The sequence below is a fragment of the Phragmites australis genome, chromosome 14 (assembly GCF_958298935.1).
Source record: "Phragmites australis chromosome 14, lpPhrAust1.1, whole genome shotgun sequence".
NCBI classification, from domain to species: domain Eukaryota; kingdom Viridiplantae; phylum Streptophyta; class Magnoliopsida; order Poales; family Poaceae; genus Phragmites; species Phragmites australis.
In genome coordinates, this window is record NC_084934.1 from 4,756,962 (window position 1) to 4,773,877 (window position 16,916).

A 16,916-nucleotide genomic window follows, 5' to 3' on the forward strand; every position below is an offset into this window, starting at 1 on the left:
ACCCGTCACTTATGGATAACTAATTTACCCGTCACTTATATCTTTCTATATAGCTCAGGGGAGACGCTAATAGGTGATGGGTCATGGTTACGACCTGTCACCTATGATCTTATTAGTAACAGGTTCTTACCTGTCACTTATAACTAGTTATTAGTGATGTCTTTTTGGTGACTGGTGCAGGACTCGTCATCCATGATAGTTATGATCCGTCACCCATGTATTTTTTTTCATGTAGTGGCATATCGTGCGGATCCAGACACGATCCTGCTCCATATCGTCTAATAATACTTACATATTTATCTCTTATCATCTCACACTTGTACATCTCATGCTCACACATGCTCTATGTCGCCTGACAATGCTTACATATTTATTTCTTACCATCTCATACTTGTGTCTCTCATACTCACATATCTCTCTTAGTATCTCACGCTTTGTATCAGAGAAATTAGAGGATAAACACAAGAAAACAGTTATACAAATTGTGTTTGTCTTTTTCATGCCGTGCCGGCACGTGCACGACCAAGCTATCGTGTCGTGCCAGCACGCCTACCATAACAAGGTCATAGGCACAGCATAACTTGTGTTCGTGCTGTGCTGACCTGACCCAAAATATTTCATATCATACTATGTTTTACATGGTACCAAAACTCATGTCATGGATGCCTAGAAATAGCACTGGCCCAAGTCCAAGCTCTATGTAAGTGTCAAGAAATCCATATGATTGGGAGTGGCATCATCAGCTGAATTTCCTGACATCATCACCCTGTAGGCCTCTTCACACACAATCCCGATCTTAATTTCCTGACACGTCCTTCCCGTGGTAATTAATTCAGTCTGCAAAATTCAATACCAGCTTTACTATTACTAAATACGTACTCTTAGCAATAACCAGCAGGAAATGAATGACGTGGTGGAGATAGATCCAAACCCAATCCATCAAGCTGGAGTAGTAATAGTAATTCCAAACTACTCCTTAGTATAGTACACCAATACCAGGACCAGGTTAAGAAGCAATCACCGCAAAAGAAGGTAATTTACTATGTCCTACGCTCCTACTCCAACAAGTAGTAGTAAGTTCCACTAGCAGTAGTAATAAGTACTACTGCATGCCAGCAGCGTGCCTGACAATTGCAGATCCACATTCACCTTTGCAGAGTATTTTTCCAACCCAGGCCTTGTTTGGCGCTGCTTCTCAGCTAGCTTCTAAACAAAAACAAGTACATGTCGTTGCAAACGGTCTGCTTCTAAACCGGCTTACGAGCAAAGCGCTTCTTTATTTGTACTAGGAAGCAGCTAATGGGAGAAGGGGGTTTCACCAGCTTATCGTGGCTTATGCGGGATGGAGGTAGCACATTACCTTTGAAACTTTATGTTATTTACCTATATCTTGCCACTGTATAAAAATCACCACATCACTCACCCCTACCTCTGCTTGTCCGTTCGGCCCCCCTCTCCCATCCCCCTCCCTATCCTGCACTTCTTGGGCGACCGGGAGAGGTGATTCTAGGGTTCTCCCTCCTCCCCCTCCCCCACCTCCCTCCGACCGCCTCCTGCCAGCTGGTACTCCACCACCATCAAGAAGGGCACCTAAGGAAATCTCCACCAATCCGAGCCAGATCTGGCCCCTCCCTAGCTGCTCTGGCTAGCCGCAAGCATGAATTTGGTTGAGGTACCCTCCCTTGTCGCCGGCGTGATCCTTTGCTCCATCATGTCCCTTGTCTCCCCATGGGCTTCCTCCCTGGATGGAAGAGAAGGCGAGGTAACTTCTATCCTCTTGTTTATTACCTTCATATCTACACGGTTTGGATGAAGAAATGAAATGAATGTGAGCTGAGATGGTTGTAGTTGATTTCTTAAAAGTAGTTGACACATTGCTAGTTGATGTGAGTGTTTTAAATTTTACAATACATGGAAGAGGCTGCAAAATTGTGTTGAAGGTGTTCGATCATGCTCATTCTTCCCTTCGGAATATCATTGAACGCTCATTCGGTGTTTTAAGATGAAATGGCACATTCTTCTAAATATACCGAGCTACTTGATGGAGAAGGGGAAAAAATCATAATTACTTGCATGGCTCCACACAATTTCATTAGAGACAGTCAGTTATGTGATGACCATTTTGATGAGTTTGAGTAAGACGAGATATATATTGATGGGGATAGCCAACATTAGGTAAACCCTAATGATGTCGTTGATGATAGCGATATGGAAAAAGTATGTGATGCCATTGCAACGACCTTGGTGGGGTAGTAATGATACTAATCGCTAACCATCATATTTTGTTACGTTAATGCATCCTTAAGGATGTAATATAATGGAAGACAATATATAAATATATATGTATATATATTATGGCTTCAAAATATTGAAAGTATCTTTTTATCATACATACAAATAGGAAAAATAACCCTTCATCGGTGTTCAGACATGTTACATAAAGATCAGAGGTATTTTAGATATTTCTCAGTTTACAACAGTACTCAGCATCTCACCAACCTATCAAAAAGCCAGACTGCCAAACACCTAGTTTCTCTAGGCAGCAGCTTCTCAGGACAGCCAATCATAAGCTAATTTCTGTATAAGTTTTAACTGTGCCAAAAAAAACTCTAATCCAGACACTACACACCCCCTCTACCTTCTGCATAAATTTCAGCTATGCCCAACAAGATCCTAATCCAGACACTGCACACCCTCTATCTTTATTGTTTGTTTTTTCTTTTGACACGCTCTCCAATACATTCTCTCCAACCGTCCTGCGTGCCGTCTACTTGAGCGGGCGGTCGAGGGCGAAAAATAGGCGGGAGAGAAAAGGAGGACAAGGCGACGTAGTACGTCGCTGTCCTGCAGCGGCCGAACGAACTGGGCCCTGTGCGGTCGTACCCCGCGCCAGGCCACCTGGCTACTGTCCGTAGCTCTCCCAGGCTACGCACGTTTCAGTAGTGAGGATGTGAGGCTGGGAGCGACCATAATCAATGCTTCAATGGCGTGTTTTTCATGTACCGGAGAGAGAGAGAGAGGGGGGATGGCATCAATAGCAAATCCTTATCCAGTAGAATTGCTACGTGCCGTATTGAGATACTCTCGTTGATCTTGGACTTGGATAAATTTGTTCACTTGTCTAGCTCCGTCTGAGTTTCGAAAAACGAAAAGAGGCTGGAAATCGTATTGAGAGCGGAGCAGAGCAGTGAAACTCGAAAGCAAAATGAATGCTACCTAGATTGGAGTACTACGTCGCCATGTCCATGGCATCAAACATGGCACATTCATTCCATGGCCCTCCGGCGCCGCCCTTCATCGCGGATCACGAGCCCGATCGGGTGCCGAGTAATTGCCGGCCTGCGCGCGCGCCCACCCGGCACGCACGGGAGCGCGCCGCGCCGCGCCGTGCGCAGGAGATCCCTGCGAACGAGGACGCGGGGCCGTTACGGCAGGCAGCGTTAAATTAAAGCGGAACAGCGCCGGCCTTTAAATTTAACCCGCCTGGGGTGGGGTCGGTGAGGTAACTGTCGATTAGCGCGCGCGTTGCTGGGGCGGTTCGAAAATGGTTAGCGCCGGACGTTTATCGGTTTACTTTAGGATCTTTGGTTAATTAGTTTTTTTAAGCTACGATAAATAGTAGTTTTTAAATTTTAGCTATTTAAGTAAAATTTATGAGAGTGATTTTTTAAAATAAATTAGAAGCTATAAATTAAAAAAACAACTTTCACTGATTCGCTTTTCGTATAAATAGTAGTTTTCAAATTTTAACTATTTGAGTAAAATTTATGGGAGTAATTCTCTAAAATAAATTAGAAACTATAAATTAAAAAAACAATTTTCACAGAATCACTTCCTCCGTATAGTTTATTCTAATAATTATTAAAAAATCATTTTCAATCATATAATAATTTTTAAAGAATTTAAATTAGAAAAAAAACTAACAAACAGACACTTACTCCGAGGGACGGATTAACTGCGCGGGACGGATTAACCGTTGCTGTCAGTAACTAGTACTCGGTGGCGCCATAATTAGGCCATCAATCAGTGGAGTAGTTACAGATGCTATTAACTGTAGTCGGTGGGCCATTGTTTTTTTAAAAAGGGGAGTGGGCCATTGTTAGCACCTACGTACAGGCTAGTACAAGGCACACACACCCATGCAGTAATCCCGGAAGCGAAGAGCTTGAGGCAGGGGACCCACTTGTCAGAAGCAAAGGGCCGGGCCCCCGCTGCTAGACTGGAATGGATGAGATCGTCGTCGCAAACGGGAAGACGCTCCTCCTCTTTTCCCGCCCTCGAGCGGCTTGAAAATTGCCCCCGCACTGCACCCCACAGCCGACGTGGCGTGGCGTGACGTGACGTGGCACCATCCTATAGAAACGGACACCCGAGACACGGCCCTCGGACGCGGACGCGCGGAGTGCCAGAGGGTGGCGGGCCAGAGGAGCGCAGCGGACAGTAGGCGGAGGAGAGGGCCGCCGGAGATGGACACGCCCGACCGCGCCGCGGCGCCGGCGGCCTCGCGCGCGGAGGTGAAGCATTTTCCCTTCCTTAGTTCCCCCCCCCCTTCTCTTTCCCTCTCCCCCTTGGACTTCCCTCGCGCAAGTCCAAGGGGGAAACAGTCAAGCACCACCGGGCCGTGTCCGGCGACCCGTTCCCTCGATTCCGGTGGGGTTCCTTCTGGCTTCCGATGCGAGGCCTTCTGCAACGGGAAAGTCCGTCGGTTTCTCGCTGCGCCAGTTCGTGGACTCCGGCAGGGCCGGGTCCCGTCGGAGCGCCCGGCGTCGGATTTGCGATTCAGCAGCCCGAAATCAACGGTTCCCCGCCCAGAAATCTGGGGGGCTTTGGTTCCCTTACCCGCTCGGTCGCAGCGCCATGCTCGGCTCCTGCTCCTGCTGCTGCCAACTCGCACATTGGTCACCTCTGCGGAAGCTAGGCGATTGGTCACCACGATTCCTCAGCGACTCCGCGTCCCGAGCAGCGACAAGCATGGAGCGCACGAGCGTTCCGCTCCAGATCTGGCCACCTCTGGCAGAGACCGTTGCATTGCCGCGTCGTTCTTGCGATGCAGAGTGAGCTCTGCGTCGTGTCAGTTCAGGGTTCAGGGATTTTGCATGCCAGAGTTAGATCCCTGCGAACATACATACTTTCTCTGTACCAAGTGCAACCTTTGGCAGAGCCAGATCCATTCTGCTCTAGGGTTTGACCTTGGGAATTGTATCAATTATTACTTATTAGTATCCCATTTAGAGCACAATTTTGCTTAAATGGTTGTGCCGTCCTCTAGCTGGGCTATTCGTTGATGGATTTTTCTATGAATGCAAAGAAGACTCCGACACAGTGATTGTACAAATAAAAGAAATCTACTTGCAGGTTGCAACATGTGCTGTTCAGTCGTAATTAACTAGTGTTGTGTTACTAGTACTTCTCTTGTGCTGAATGGATGATTAGATTATTAGGTCATTATTAGTATTACATTCAGGGAATCTTGTTTTCACTTTTTATTTCCTTTTTTCGTTCAGGGAATCTCTTCTTTTTTATTTCTTTTTAATTTGTGTGTGAAATCAGGACATTAGAAATTTGGCTCCTTGTCAATGCCATTTGTAGAATCATTGACCATCTAATTTCTTACTTTCTGACTGCAGGACTCACCACTTTTCAGCTTCATCAATAGTCTGTCTCCGATCGAGCCTGTCAAGTCGGTTTATACCACAAATAGTCTCCAAGGATACCAGTCCATCAACATAACCTCCGTCTCCTCCATCTTCACTTCTCCACACGACAATTCACAGAAGGAACTGAGGCTTCCAAAGTAAGTTCCGTACATCTTTCTTTCAGACATGTCTGCGGGCGTTATGTGAAAAGCTTTAACCTTTCAAGGAATCAAAAAGGTGACTCTGATGCCGCAGTTTGCCCTGTCTCAGGAGCTCCCTCGCTGAAATTTCTGAAAGTGAGGTTTGTGCTGACGGCAGCAACACAAACAAGCCATCCAAGTCTTCAAATGCAGTTAGGTTGTTTGCCTGCACTAGCACTGTAACTCAAGAAACCCACACAGTTACATGTTCAGATGTGGTTGATCCTCCCAACGGCCCATGTGATTTGGCTCAACCTGGTCAATTCGATGCTGGCAGTCCAGATCATAACACGACACCTTGCCATGGTGTCAGATCAGACCTCAAACAGGATAAGTGCCGGAAATTAGAAGCAGTCCAAACCATAAAAAATATATTGGAGAAACGGAAATGCTTGTTTTCCACTGAAAACCAGCTCCTGGATGGCGGCCAGCCTGAGAAAGACAACGATGAAGTCTTGGGATGTGAATGGTCGGACTTAATTTCCACAACTTCGGGTGAACTTTTGGCCTTTGACTCGTCGATGGATGAGCATCAAAGAGGAGTGCAGCTGGCAGCGAAAAATGCAGAATCATGTGGATATTTTCTATCAAAACTTACAGGAGACGGTGAAATCTCAGACAGAACACATCCTAGTGCATCTGGTCAGGCATGCTATCAAGAATTTGTGATGTGCGAAAAACAGACAGAAAAGGCTCAAATATTTCAGGATGGTCAACAAACCATCCCAAGTGAAGAAATTCAGGATAATATTTATGAAGCAAATGGGTGTATTCCATTAGGCTACAAGGTATTGACCGCCGTATCTTGATCCACCAATTTCGTGTGCTACTAAATGTTGCCCATGCTTCCTTAGGACTGGCTTCCTTCGTAGATTCCTGTAACTTGACCTGTTATAGCAATCTATTCTAACATAATGCTCTCTAATTTTTTTTATTACTGTTAACATGTTTAGGTTGAGACCCAACAACAACGTGGCGTACGAAGACGCTGTCTGGTTTTTGAGGCAGCTGGATTTTCAAACAGTGTTGTGCAGAACGAGACTGTTGAAGATTTGTCTGTTTCAACATGTAAAGGCAAAAGTCCCGTACAAACTCAGATAAATCCAGCAAAAACTCAATCACGTGTATTGCGTGGTATTGGTCTACATTTAAATGCTCTTGCATTAACACCAAAAGGGAAAATGGCCTATCAGGATCCTATGGCTTCTGCTTTGGTTCCGACGTTGACATCTGAACAGGATGTGCATGGGAAGTTGCTTTCTGCAGGAGAGAATTTCGCCGACTCAGGTGTTGAACTGTTAGAAATTCCGATGGATGATTGTTCAGCTGGAGGTTTTCCTGTAAATGATCATGTTTCAAGTCAAAGTGGCAGCCCTCAAAAGAAGAGGTTTGTTTGTGCTTTTGATTTCTTTTCTTTTGGATGATCGCAAGATGTTTATTATGTTTCACTACACTTCGCTTAACTGACAACAATTCGGTTGAAATGCAGACGTAAATCAGATAATGGTGATGATGGTGAGGCATGCAAGCGGTGCAGCTGTAAGAAGTCAAAGTGCTTGAAACTGTAAGTACTCTTTGCATATGGTTATTATGTTGTGAACTTAGTTACATGTAGGGGCTCCTTTTGAAACTTCTGGCATGGAATTTCAAGGAATTACTTTGGACAAATTGAAGATATGTTACATTCTTCTCATAGTCTTTGCCCACTGTTGTTATGTGCAGTTATTGCGAGTGTTTTGCTGCTGGTGTTTACTGCTCCGAACCTTGTTCATGTCAAGGATGTCTGAATAAGCCCATACATGAGGAAATTGTTCTCTCCACTAGGAAGCAGATAGAGTTCCGTAACCCACTAGCGTTTGCTCCAAAAGTGATCCGGATGTCTGACGCTGGTCAGGAAACTGGGGTAGGTGTTCGGTTGGATATTCAGATATACTACTGTTAGCCATTACCCCGCCAGACCCCCCCCCCCCCACCCCCCAATTATGTGATGCTTAAATTCTTTAATAAATTGCAGGAGGATCCTAACAATACTCCCGCTTCAGCTCGTCATAAGAGAGGATGCAATTGCAAGAAGTCAAGCTGTCTCAAGAAATACTGCGAATGCTATCAGGTACATTAAATTGCCCTGGAAACTTATTTGAAGACAATGTTATCTGAAATTATACCTGTTCCGTGTTACTTATACTTTAAATGTTTGGATGAATAAAAGGGAGGTGTTGGATGCTCCAGCAACTGCAGATGCGAGAGTTGCAAAAACACTTTCGGCAGAAGAGATGGTGAGCATTTAGCTTTTGTAATTTGTGCAACCATGCTATACTTATTCATTTTTCAGACTCGTAACATTTTCTAGAAACATGCCAATCTGTTGCTTGCTACCAGACATACTGATAACTTACGCTGCAGTCCCTTACAAAATACAGTGCTGTTTCCATTTATTTAAAATTATTTCTGTGCACTGAATCACCATAAAAGTATTGGATTGATTTTCTTATGATTCTTATTTGCATGAGTCACCACTGTAACTTGTAAGTATGACATTCTGGCTATTTTGCTAGTTTTGTTTCCTTAAAGTGGGCGCATCATGACTTCAGTGAAAGAAACCTAAAGTTAACATGCAAACACAGTTGTGCTATGACTGCACGGGTGGTTCTGACATAAAACAAAACTGCATCTAATTTGAGGGAACATCCTTTTGTGTTTGCAATCTTGTCATTCCAAGTTTCTGAATGATAAACTTCTGTTTCCTAGATCTACACTACATGTGCTTTATCTCAGATAGATCTAGAGTATCTAATGTGCCCAAATTAGTCTAAATTATGAAATGAACAAGAGACCCTGTTATTAAGCCGTTCCTCTGAATATTAATGTTTTGTTCCCTGGTGCTGCATCAGCTGAGACTGAACTCACTGAAGAAATCAAACAAGGAGGTGAAGAAACGAAAATTTGTGGAGAAGAAAAGGAAAATGACCAACAAAAGGCAAATGTACAGAGCGAAGACCACCCTCTCCTTGAGCTTATCCCAATAACACCTCCTTTTGATGTTGCCAGGTTTGCTGATTACATATTCCTCTCCTTGAACGCACTTCATATCTTTGTTTCTGCATTTTAAAAGTAACAACTGAATATTCTTTTACAGTTCTCTGCTCAAACCGCCAAATTTCTCAAGTGCAAAGCCACCAAGACCTACTAAAGCTCGCAGTGGGTCCCGTTCATCTGCTTCAAAAGCTACAGAAACAGTTCAATCTCGAAAATTTTCCAAGTTTGCTGATAGTGGTTTCAATGAAGAAATGCCGGATAGTTTAGGAGAAGCTGATTCTCCTAGAAACTGTGTCAAGACTACTTCACCAAATGGAAAACGAGTCTCACCACCACATAATGCCCTCACTATTTCCCCAAACCGAAAAGGTGGTAGGAAGCTGATATTGAAGTCGATTCCCTCATTTCCATCACTTATGGGAGAACCAAACAGTGGTTCTTCAATGAACGCTACTGATAGCACATTAAGCGCATCGCCTCTTGCTTTAGGTAAGCATTTCTTTGTTCATGTGCGTAGATAGTACTAGATAATATTACACATGTCATCCTGAAATCGATGGTAGCATCTTATTCATAACCTTGTCCACTGAATCAGGATCACCTTAAAGCTGTGAAGTTGACTATGGGACCGGAGTACTACTTGTAGTCCGATAATCTATCTCACATCGTATGCTTCGGCAAGGCTCGAGGTACTGCCAGAGAACAGTAAGTTAGATTTTAAGGTGTAGTAATTTGTATTTGTAAAATATGTAGTTTCAATAATCTGTATGTAAGATGCTGTGATGCTTGAAGCTGTTATCTTTATTGAATTCTAGCAATACTATATAAATCGCCTCTGAGGAGGTCCCATAATTTCATTCCATGTCTTTTCACTGAACAAAATAAATTCTTTATCAGACAGCTCATGTGTGATTGTGACATTTGTTCAGTCTGGACTGTGTTTGAGGTCGGTCATGTATCTCTTTCCTGCATGCATGTGCCCTCCTAATCTCATTGATGTATAAAGATAAGGGTGGTGCTCGAGCTCTGTCTTAGAATAGTGCTTGCTGATGGGTGTTGAGATGTCAGGATCCCCTTCCTGAACTGGTACTACCAAAGTTACACCTCTGCTGCATGGTCCATGAAAAATTCAGTTGAGTGGAGGTTGTTGGTTGGATTGGAAAACCGACGACGCCTCCCAATTATGCATATCCACGAAACCAACATTTATAAATGGTTACCAAATGGCAGATGATGATTGAAAAAAAGAACCGCACCAGCACCGAACATCAGCACATGTTTGCATAAATGAAATGTGCTGACTGAAGAATTGTGTGTTGGAGTTGCTGATAGGCCCTTGTCACTCACTTTGTGGGCAAGCACCCCTTGTTTCTTATGTCCATTATCATGCCTGCCAATTAGAGAGTGCATTAGGCCTACCTGCTAGCCTGCCTGCCTTGCATTATTGGATACCACAAGTAAAGCTATACATATAGCTACATACATATATCTTCTCTACCTGCCAAAACTAATATTAGCTTACACAGGGTGTAAACAGTGATGCATCATCCTGGCTCGGCATTTTGTTTAATGGCAAGTAGGCATAAGATAACAAATAACAAAATGTCTAAGACGCATAATTGCATGGCGGCCCCAGGGTAAGGTTGTTGATCAACTGGTCACCCTCATGGCCTCATTTTCTCCTTCAAAGGCCTCACATTTGTCCAGTTCTTGCCCAAGTTGATTCCCTCCAGGCTGTCCCGCAACCGGCCACTCGGTCCTCAGCAACCCAGTCCAATTGAGACGGCAACTGCTCTGCTCCTTCTCATCCTTCCTCATCGTCGCCCCCTGCATGCTCATGCAAGTCGCCGTTAGGATCTCCCCTTCAGCGACATCGCCGTCGACCACCGTCGCCGTCTTCGGAAACCATCTCCAATGCCGTCTTCTATTGGGCACGTATAAACCTCAGAACTGAAAGTAGTGGTGTTGCATTTGCATATAACATCTCTCTAGCTTTCCTTCAATCTTCAGCTGCTGTATATTTATCTTGTTTTAGCAGCTAGGCTGGTGATGTGTGTGTGACAAGGGCATTGGCATTGAACACTGCAAACATACATCTAAATATGCAACAGTTGAGTAGTATTCTGAATGAACTGTACTGATGTAAGCTGGAGCCAACCAAGATGATGTGCACATGTGGATGGAGGAAGGAACTCTTCTTTGCAGCTGGATGCCATGGGCATCTGCTGCTTTAATTTATTTCAGTCCTTCTTTGACCCCATCCTAATCAGATGTGCATGCATGCCACTCATTCCTCTCCTCCTGCTGTTCACCATTTGGTGGCCATGACCTGGATTATTCCTGCTTAATTTAATTCCTGTTTAAGATAATTATTAATGTTTGTGCTTGCTTCCTTTTCATGGTTAGGAACTTTTTATAAAAAAAACTGCATTGGTTAATTTTGCGGCATCATGTTAGCTCCCTTTCAAACCAAGAAACTAACAATGGTCAATGGACAAGTAAAGCTGTAATGCACTATCATTTCTGTCTACAGTTCCAATATAGATTACCACTCCTGTGAAGAGAAAAAGAAAAAAAATTACAGTGTATATATCGATCGTTTCTGTTTACGAATTTACCCTTTCGGTCTCACATCACCAACGAATTTTACAAGTCACAGCCGGCCGGCCGCGCGCCACTAGTCACCGCGAGGTGGTCAGTAATGCGGCGGCGCGAAGCAGCCGTGCTCGTCGCAGTGCACCGGCGGGCGGTGCAGGAACGCGAGGCACTGGTCGGCCGGGCGCTGGTCGGGCCGGCCGGCGATGCAGTTCTGGCGGTCGTCGATGCGGCGGATATCGAGGCAGCGCTGCGGCTCGCTGCAGAAGTAGTTGTATGAGTAGGTGAAGTTCCTGAGGTTCGGCGCCAGCGCGCAGATGCCCTCGGGGATGTGGCCGGAGAGCTCGTTGTGCGCGACGTCGAGCTGCTCGAGCGCGTGCATCCCGGCCATGGACTCCGGCAGCTGGCCCTGGAGCTGGTTGAAGCTGAGGTCAAGCACGGTGAGCTCGCGGAGCCAGCCGACCTCCTGGGGGATGCAGGACCGGAGGCCGGCGTTGAGCACGACGAACTCGTTGAGCGTGCCGGCCATGCGGCCGACGCTGGGCGGCAGGCAGCCGCTCAGGCGCAGGTTGGCGAGCACGATCACGGACGCTGGCGAGTTGCCCAGGCTCTCCGGCAGCTCGAAGTCGAAGTGGTTGTCGTTGAGGAAGAGCGCGTCGAGCGGCTTGTCGAAGATGGCCGGTGGCACGGGGCCGCACAGGTTGTTGAACCGGATGTCGACGTACTTGACGTTGGGCAGGCAGAGGATGTGCTGCGGGAAGCCGCCGGAGAGGCGGTTGTTGCTGACGTCGAGCTCGTGGAGGAGGTGCAGCTTGGGCAGCGACTCGGGGAGCCCGCCTGCGAAGCGGTTGGAGTTGAGGTGCAGCAGCGCGAGGTCGGAGAGGAGGCCGAGCTCCTCCGGGAACGTCCCCGCCAGGTCGCCGTGGTTGAGGTCCAGGCCGGCGACCGTGACCGCGTGCGGGTCGTCGGGCGCGGGCGCGCAGAAGACGCCGTAGTAGGCGCACACGTCTGGGCCGCACCAATTGCGCGTCAGGTTCTTGGGGTCCTCCGTGATGGCGCGCTTCAGCGCCTGCAGCGCCTCGTACGCCTTCTGCAGCCGCGGGTTGTTCGCCGCCGTCTGCTTCCCCGTCTGCGGCTGCTGCTGCTGCTGGCCGGCGGCGAGCAGCGCGGCGGAGGAGAGGAGCAGCAGGGCCAGAAGCAGCAGCAGCGACGGCGAGGCCTTCTTCATGCCTGCAGGGCGCGCTCTCGCATGCATAGCCATTTGCCAATCCGACCGTGTCTTTGTGCGTTTGCGTTTGCGTTTATGTGCTTGTGTGAATCCGGTTTATATATAGACGATGACGCTTTGTATGCGCGTTCTTATTTTTTTTTAAAAAAAAATTGTTTTTGGTTTTCATTTGCAAGGTTGGCTGTTTGTTTAAAATTATGTTGTATTTTTTTGTTTTTGTTTTTTGCAAGGTAGTTTTCAGCTGAATAAAATTTTCTATACTTTCTTTTGGGTTCGAAAGGTTGGTGTTTTGTTGGTTCGCTATCGACGATTATGGGTGTCTTGATCGATTTTATGGCCTATATATCTTGGGGATTTGGACGGTTAGTTAGCTGTAGGTAGTAGGGATCATGTGGTTAGTTATGATGATTGATCATATGATTAATTGTCTGAAAACTGAGGGCATATACGATTATCCTGTACCAATCAGCATTGAAGTTTATCTGAAATTAAACTCTTGTTGATGCGTCGTTTTCGCAAATTTTTAGCTTGTAACTACCCGTAGGTGATTCGATTTTGACAAATACAGCTAGCTACGATGACGACAAGCTGATCTTGTTAGAGAGACGCCCAATGGCATTTCCATTTTCCGGATTTTCAATATTCGCCGCTCGATGTGTGACTGATGTGTGGGTCCAATGGCCAAACCACAAAACATTAAGATGTACTTGATTATAGAGGGAAACCTCAATTTCCCCCTTTGGCCAAACAATAGAACAACATTAAGATGGTAACCATGTAACTGTCAAGTGCCAAAGTGTGGCGAATAAATTTGTTGGAAATGATACATTGTGATCTTTATGATAAATATTTTGAGGCAAAAGGAGGATCACTGCCGGAGTACTAGTAAAGTACAAGTTAATTCCAATTCCCACATATGATTAATGTCCTCCAATCTAGATTGGAGCAAGCAAAAAAGAAAAACATGTAGCCTAATTGTACATGAAGCATGCTCAACCAAATCCAAATGATATCTTTTCTTTTTCCATTTTCAATCCAACCAAATGATTACTGGCTAGGCACTTATGCCAAGGAATGCTCCTTTAACAATCAGCCAAGCAATGTCTCCTTCATTTAGTTTGCAAAAAAATGACAATAGCCCTTTTGGGTCCCTGTCCATTTATCTTACCCAAAAGTTGAGAAGAATAGATTAGAGATGTGCATTGCTTTTGCATAATGTAGTAGGACTAGCTAATACTTATTACATGGCACTAGTGTTTGTTTGTTAGTTGGCCTCTCTCTTCCCTTTGGCCTTATTATTCTTTCCCTTGTCTGCAGACCAACGACGCGGTTCTTCGTCAGCTAAGCCTCTACCAGCAAAGAACCCAGAATCTCTCTCTCTCTCTCTCTCTCTCTCTCTCTCTCTCTCTCTCTCTCTCTCTCTCTCTCTCTCTCATGGATTGCTTCTTCTTCTCTCTCTTTCATGGATGCTTGCAGTAGCTAGTTAGTTTGAACAGTGTAAAGGCGTCGGCCGTCGCTTTCGCGTACGCTGTGGTCACCAGTTTCAGATTCCTTTTAGCGCCTGCCTACTTGCTGCTCGACGTTTCAACTGACACTGCGCATGTTGTCTCGTAAAGTGAGTGAATTGTGTCAGTAAGGTTCAGTGAGCCCTGAAATGCCAGAGTTTCGTAGGAATCAGTACAAATCCTCTATGAATATGAACAGTATCAAACCCTCGTTTAATTCTAAATTAAATTTAGGAGATACAATCTGATGCAATTTCCCCTTCCTTTTTCACATGGCCTGCTCAGCATCATCCTCAGTCGGCCTCTCTCTCGTTACTCCTTCCACTTGACTCGCAGGCTGTGCGTCCAGCGGCAGATTCGGCGGCGACGTGAGCCATCTCATCTCTCTTTCCTTCCTTTCTGACATGTGGAGAGACGGCGGTGACTGAAACCGCGTTGCATCCAACCATTCCATGGTCAGGATCTCTGAACCTGAATTAAAATTTATCCTGCCTTTCTAGCTAGAGAAAGCTGCAAGCACAAAGCAGGAGGCACGCATGCTTGACCAGCAACTGAACAATCAAGAAAAAAAATTAATATTTTGACCAAGGATTAAATAAATAAATTGAATTAAGGGCTAATTAATCTCATGTCAACAGAAAGTGTCTGTGGGTGCATGTATTTTTTGATGCTGAAAACTGTGCCATGAATTGGTTCAGATGGACTAAATGGTTAGCAGTTCAGTATATAGTCTGTGGCTGTCAAATGCATGCATGCTGTGACCATTTGCAATTTCGCATCACACAGAGGACGAAAAAAAGAATCAAGAAATCAATAACCGAAGATAATTTAGTACAAAATGGGGCTTGTGTTGCAAAGGGGGTTGAATGGTTAACTTGGTCATTTTGGCCCTTGGCCTTTAGAAATGGCTTAAAGTTCCACCAAGTGAGTTGTTTGTGTCAAATTTCCCCTTTTGCCTACATGTACTTTCCGTCTCATCACTATTGTCTTCCAGCCAATATCTGCATGCAATTCTGCTCTTCCATGGACACAGAATTAACCCAGAACAAACAAAATTCTCATATGCTTCTCCCTCGATCATGCAATGCCGGAGGAAACCTCACATCGTGCCCCGGCACAGGGCCCTGGCCATCCATCGATCAGGGTCCGATCAGATCAGAGTTGACACCTGCTGAACTTTTGCTGTCCGTTTGGTAGCACATCGGCCTCGAGATCACATGATCTGCCATCCATGCATCGTTCATTCTAGCTGTACATGGAAATCGTGTAGGACATTAGGCGTTCATAATATCCTAGAGCTAGCACGCATGCAAATCAACCAACGGCCAGGATTCGTCAGATCGCACATCGATCAGTAACTGATCGATGACACGACTCGTGTCCTGTGTGGCTCATAGAAGCACCGGACAAGCGTGCATGCATTGCATTTGCATGATCCGCCAATCCAGCGCCCGGCTGGTAACGCGTCAGTTTCCAGGGAGGATCCATGCGCCCGTGATTTTTTCATATTTTTTCGCAGATGGGGGACATTGTAGGAGGTCTCGTCGGCGAGAGAGATCATGGGGACAAATTCTGGCGTTGCTAAAAATAAGAATCGCATTCTGGTATGTCATGTGTGCGCGACTAAAAGAAATTGCATTTTGTGGTATATATAAAGTTAAAAACTAGCTGGCATACCCTTGTAAAAAAATCTGATATATCATTTTAGGCTAGCTTAGTTGGCTAGATAACAACAAATTGTTGATATAATCTTAAGGACTAGTAACATATACATCAACTTCCTAAAGGCAAGTATCTCACATATACAACTCTTAATATACAACTCGACTCGCATAAAAGCATGTACTGCCATGATCCAGGTGATTTGAGCCTTCTACCGCACAGCTGCCTATTTGCCTAAGAAATAACCATTATATTTAATTCTTCCGAAAAACCAAGTGGATATGCGTGCAAGGTTTACTTGTGATGAGTTATTGACAAAGTTTAAGTTGAGTTGAGTTTGATTTGCATGAGCATGTAGCCATGCATGATTATGATTTTGATTAATCAGAAATGGAGTTTGAGCTTTTGTCTCTGAGCCAGGAAAAATGCACTCACCGGATGGTCTGGTGTGTGGGAATTTCACCACACCGGATGGTCCGGTGTTCAAAAGAGTTCATGCCGGATCATTTCAATTCAGAAGCAAAAATTTGAACACTTCATCGGATGGTCCGATGTTAGGGAGGTATGTTCAGGAGATGTGTTTCTTGGTGCCAGAATGAAGTTGAACGTCGGATGATTTGGTGATGGGAAGTGGTGCATACTGGATGCTTCATCAGAGCATTTTTCAGAAGTTTTTGTTGGCTCAGTGGAGAAAGAGCTTTTCAACATGCCGGATGGTCCGATGTGTACACCAGATGCTTCACTAGAGTCTTTTCTAGGAGATTTTCTCTCAACTCAGTGAAGAGAGATTTTTTTGTTATATTTCAATAGTATGCTATTTTTGTGTGATAACACTAGTGCCATAAGCTTAGCCAATAACCCAGTCCAGCACTCCAGAACTAAACACATAGATGTAAGATTTTCTTTCTTGCGTGATCACAATAAGAAGGGAGATATTGACTTGTGATACTTAGATACCCAACACTAGCTCGCATATATCTTTACCAAACCCCAAGATGCAACAAGGTTTGCTTTTCTAAGGGGAGAGCTTGGGGTGTGCCATCCCTATGGTATT

The 16,916-nt window shown here is 45.1% G+C and overlaps 2 protein-coding genes across 2 annotated transcripts; one reads left to right on the forward strand and one right to left on the reverse strand.

Moving 5' to 3' along the window:
• The first annotated feature begins 4,373 nt into the window (after nucleotides 1-4,373).
• Nucleotides 4,374-9,729, forward strand: LOC133890744 (protein tesmin/TSO1-like CXC 3). The gene is made up of 11 exons (XM_062331265.1): nucleotides 4,374-4,514; nucleotides 5,628-5,794; nucleotides 5,907-6,624; nucleotides 6,790-7,223; nucleotides 7,326-7,400; nucleotides 7,559-7,739; nucleotides 7,851-7,946; nucleotides 8,046-8,112; nucleotides 8,728-8,884; nucleotides 8,973-9,361; nucleotides 9,468-9,729. The coding sequence occupies exons 1-11, from the start codon at nucleotides 4,467-4,469 to the stop codon at nucleotides 9,476-9,478; spliced, it is 2,343 nt and encodes a 780-aa protein (XP_062187249.1). The 5' UTR covers nucleotides 4,374-4,466; the 3' UTR covers nucleotides 9,479-9,729.
• A 1,634-nt stretch (nucleotides 9,730-11,363) lies between these two features.
• On the reverse strand, nucleotides 11,364-12,695 carry LOC133890745 (leucine-rich repeat extensin-like protein 6). The gene has a single exon (XM_062331266.1). It carries the CDS (start codon nucleotides 12,693-12,695, stop codon nucleotides 11,568-11,570), a length of 1,128 nt encoding a protein of 375 aa, XP_062187250.1. The 3' UTR covers nucleotides 11,364-11,567.
• Nucleotides 12,696-16,916: the final 4,221 nt, after the last annotated feature.

Coding starts and splice junctions, on each gene's coding strand:
- LOC133890745 (XM_062331266.1), bottom strand. CDS start 12,695: ATGAAGAAGGCCTCGCCGTCGCTGCTGCTGCTTCTGGCCCTGCTGCTC.
- LOC133890744 (XM_062331265.1), top strand. CDS start 4,467: ATGGACACGCCCGACCGCGCCGCGGCGCCGGCGGCCTCGCGCGCGGAG. Junction 7,224..7,325: donor GGCAGCCCTCAAAAGAAGAG/GTTTGTTTGTGC, acceptor GTTGAAATGCAG/ACGTAAATCAGATAATGGTG. Junction 7,740..7,850: donor ACGCTGGTCAGGAAACTGGG/GTAGGTGTTCGG, acceptor AATAAATTGCAG/GAGGATCCTAACAATACTCC.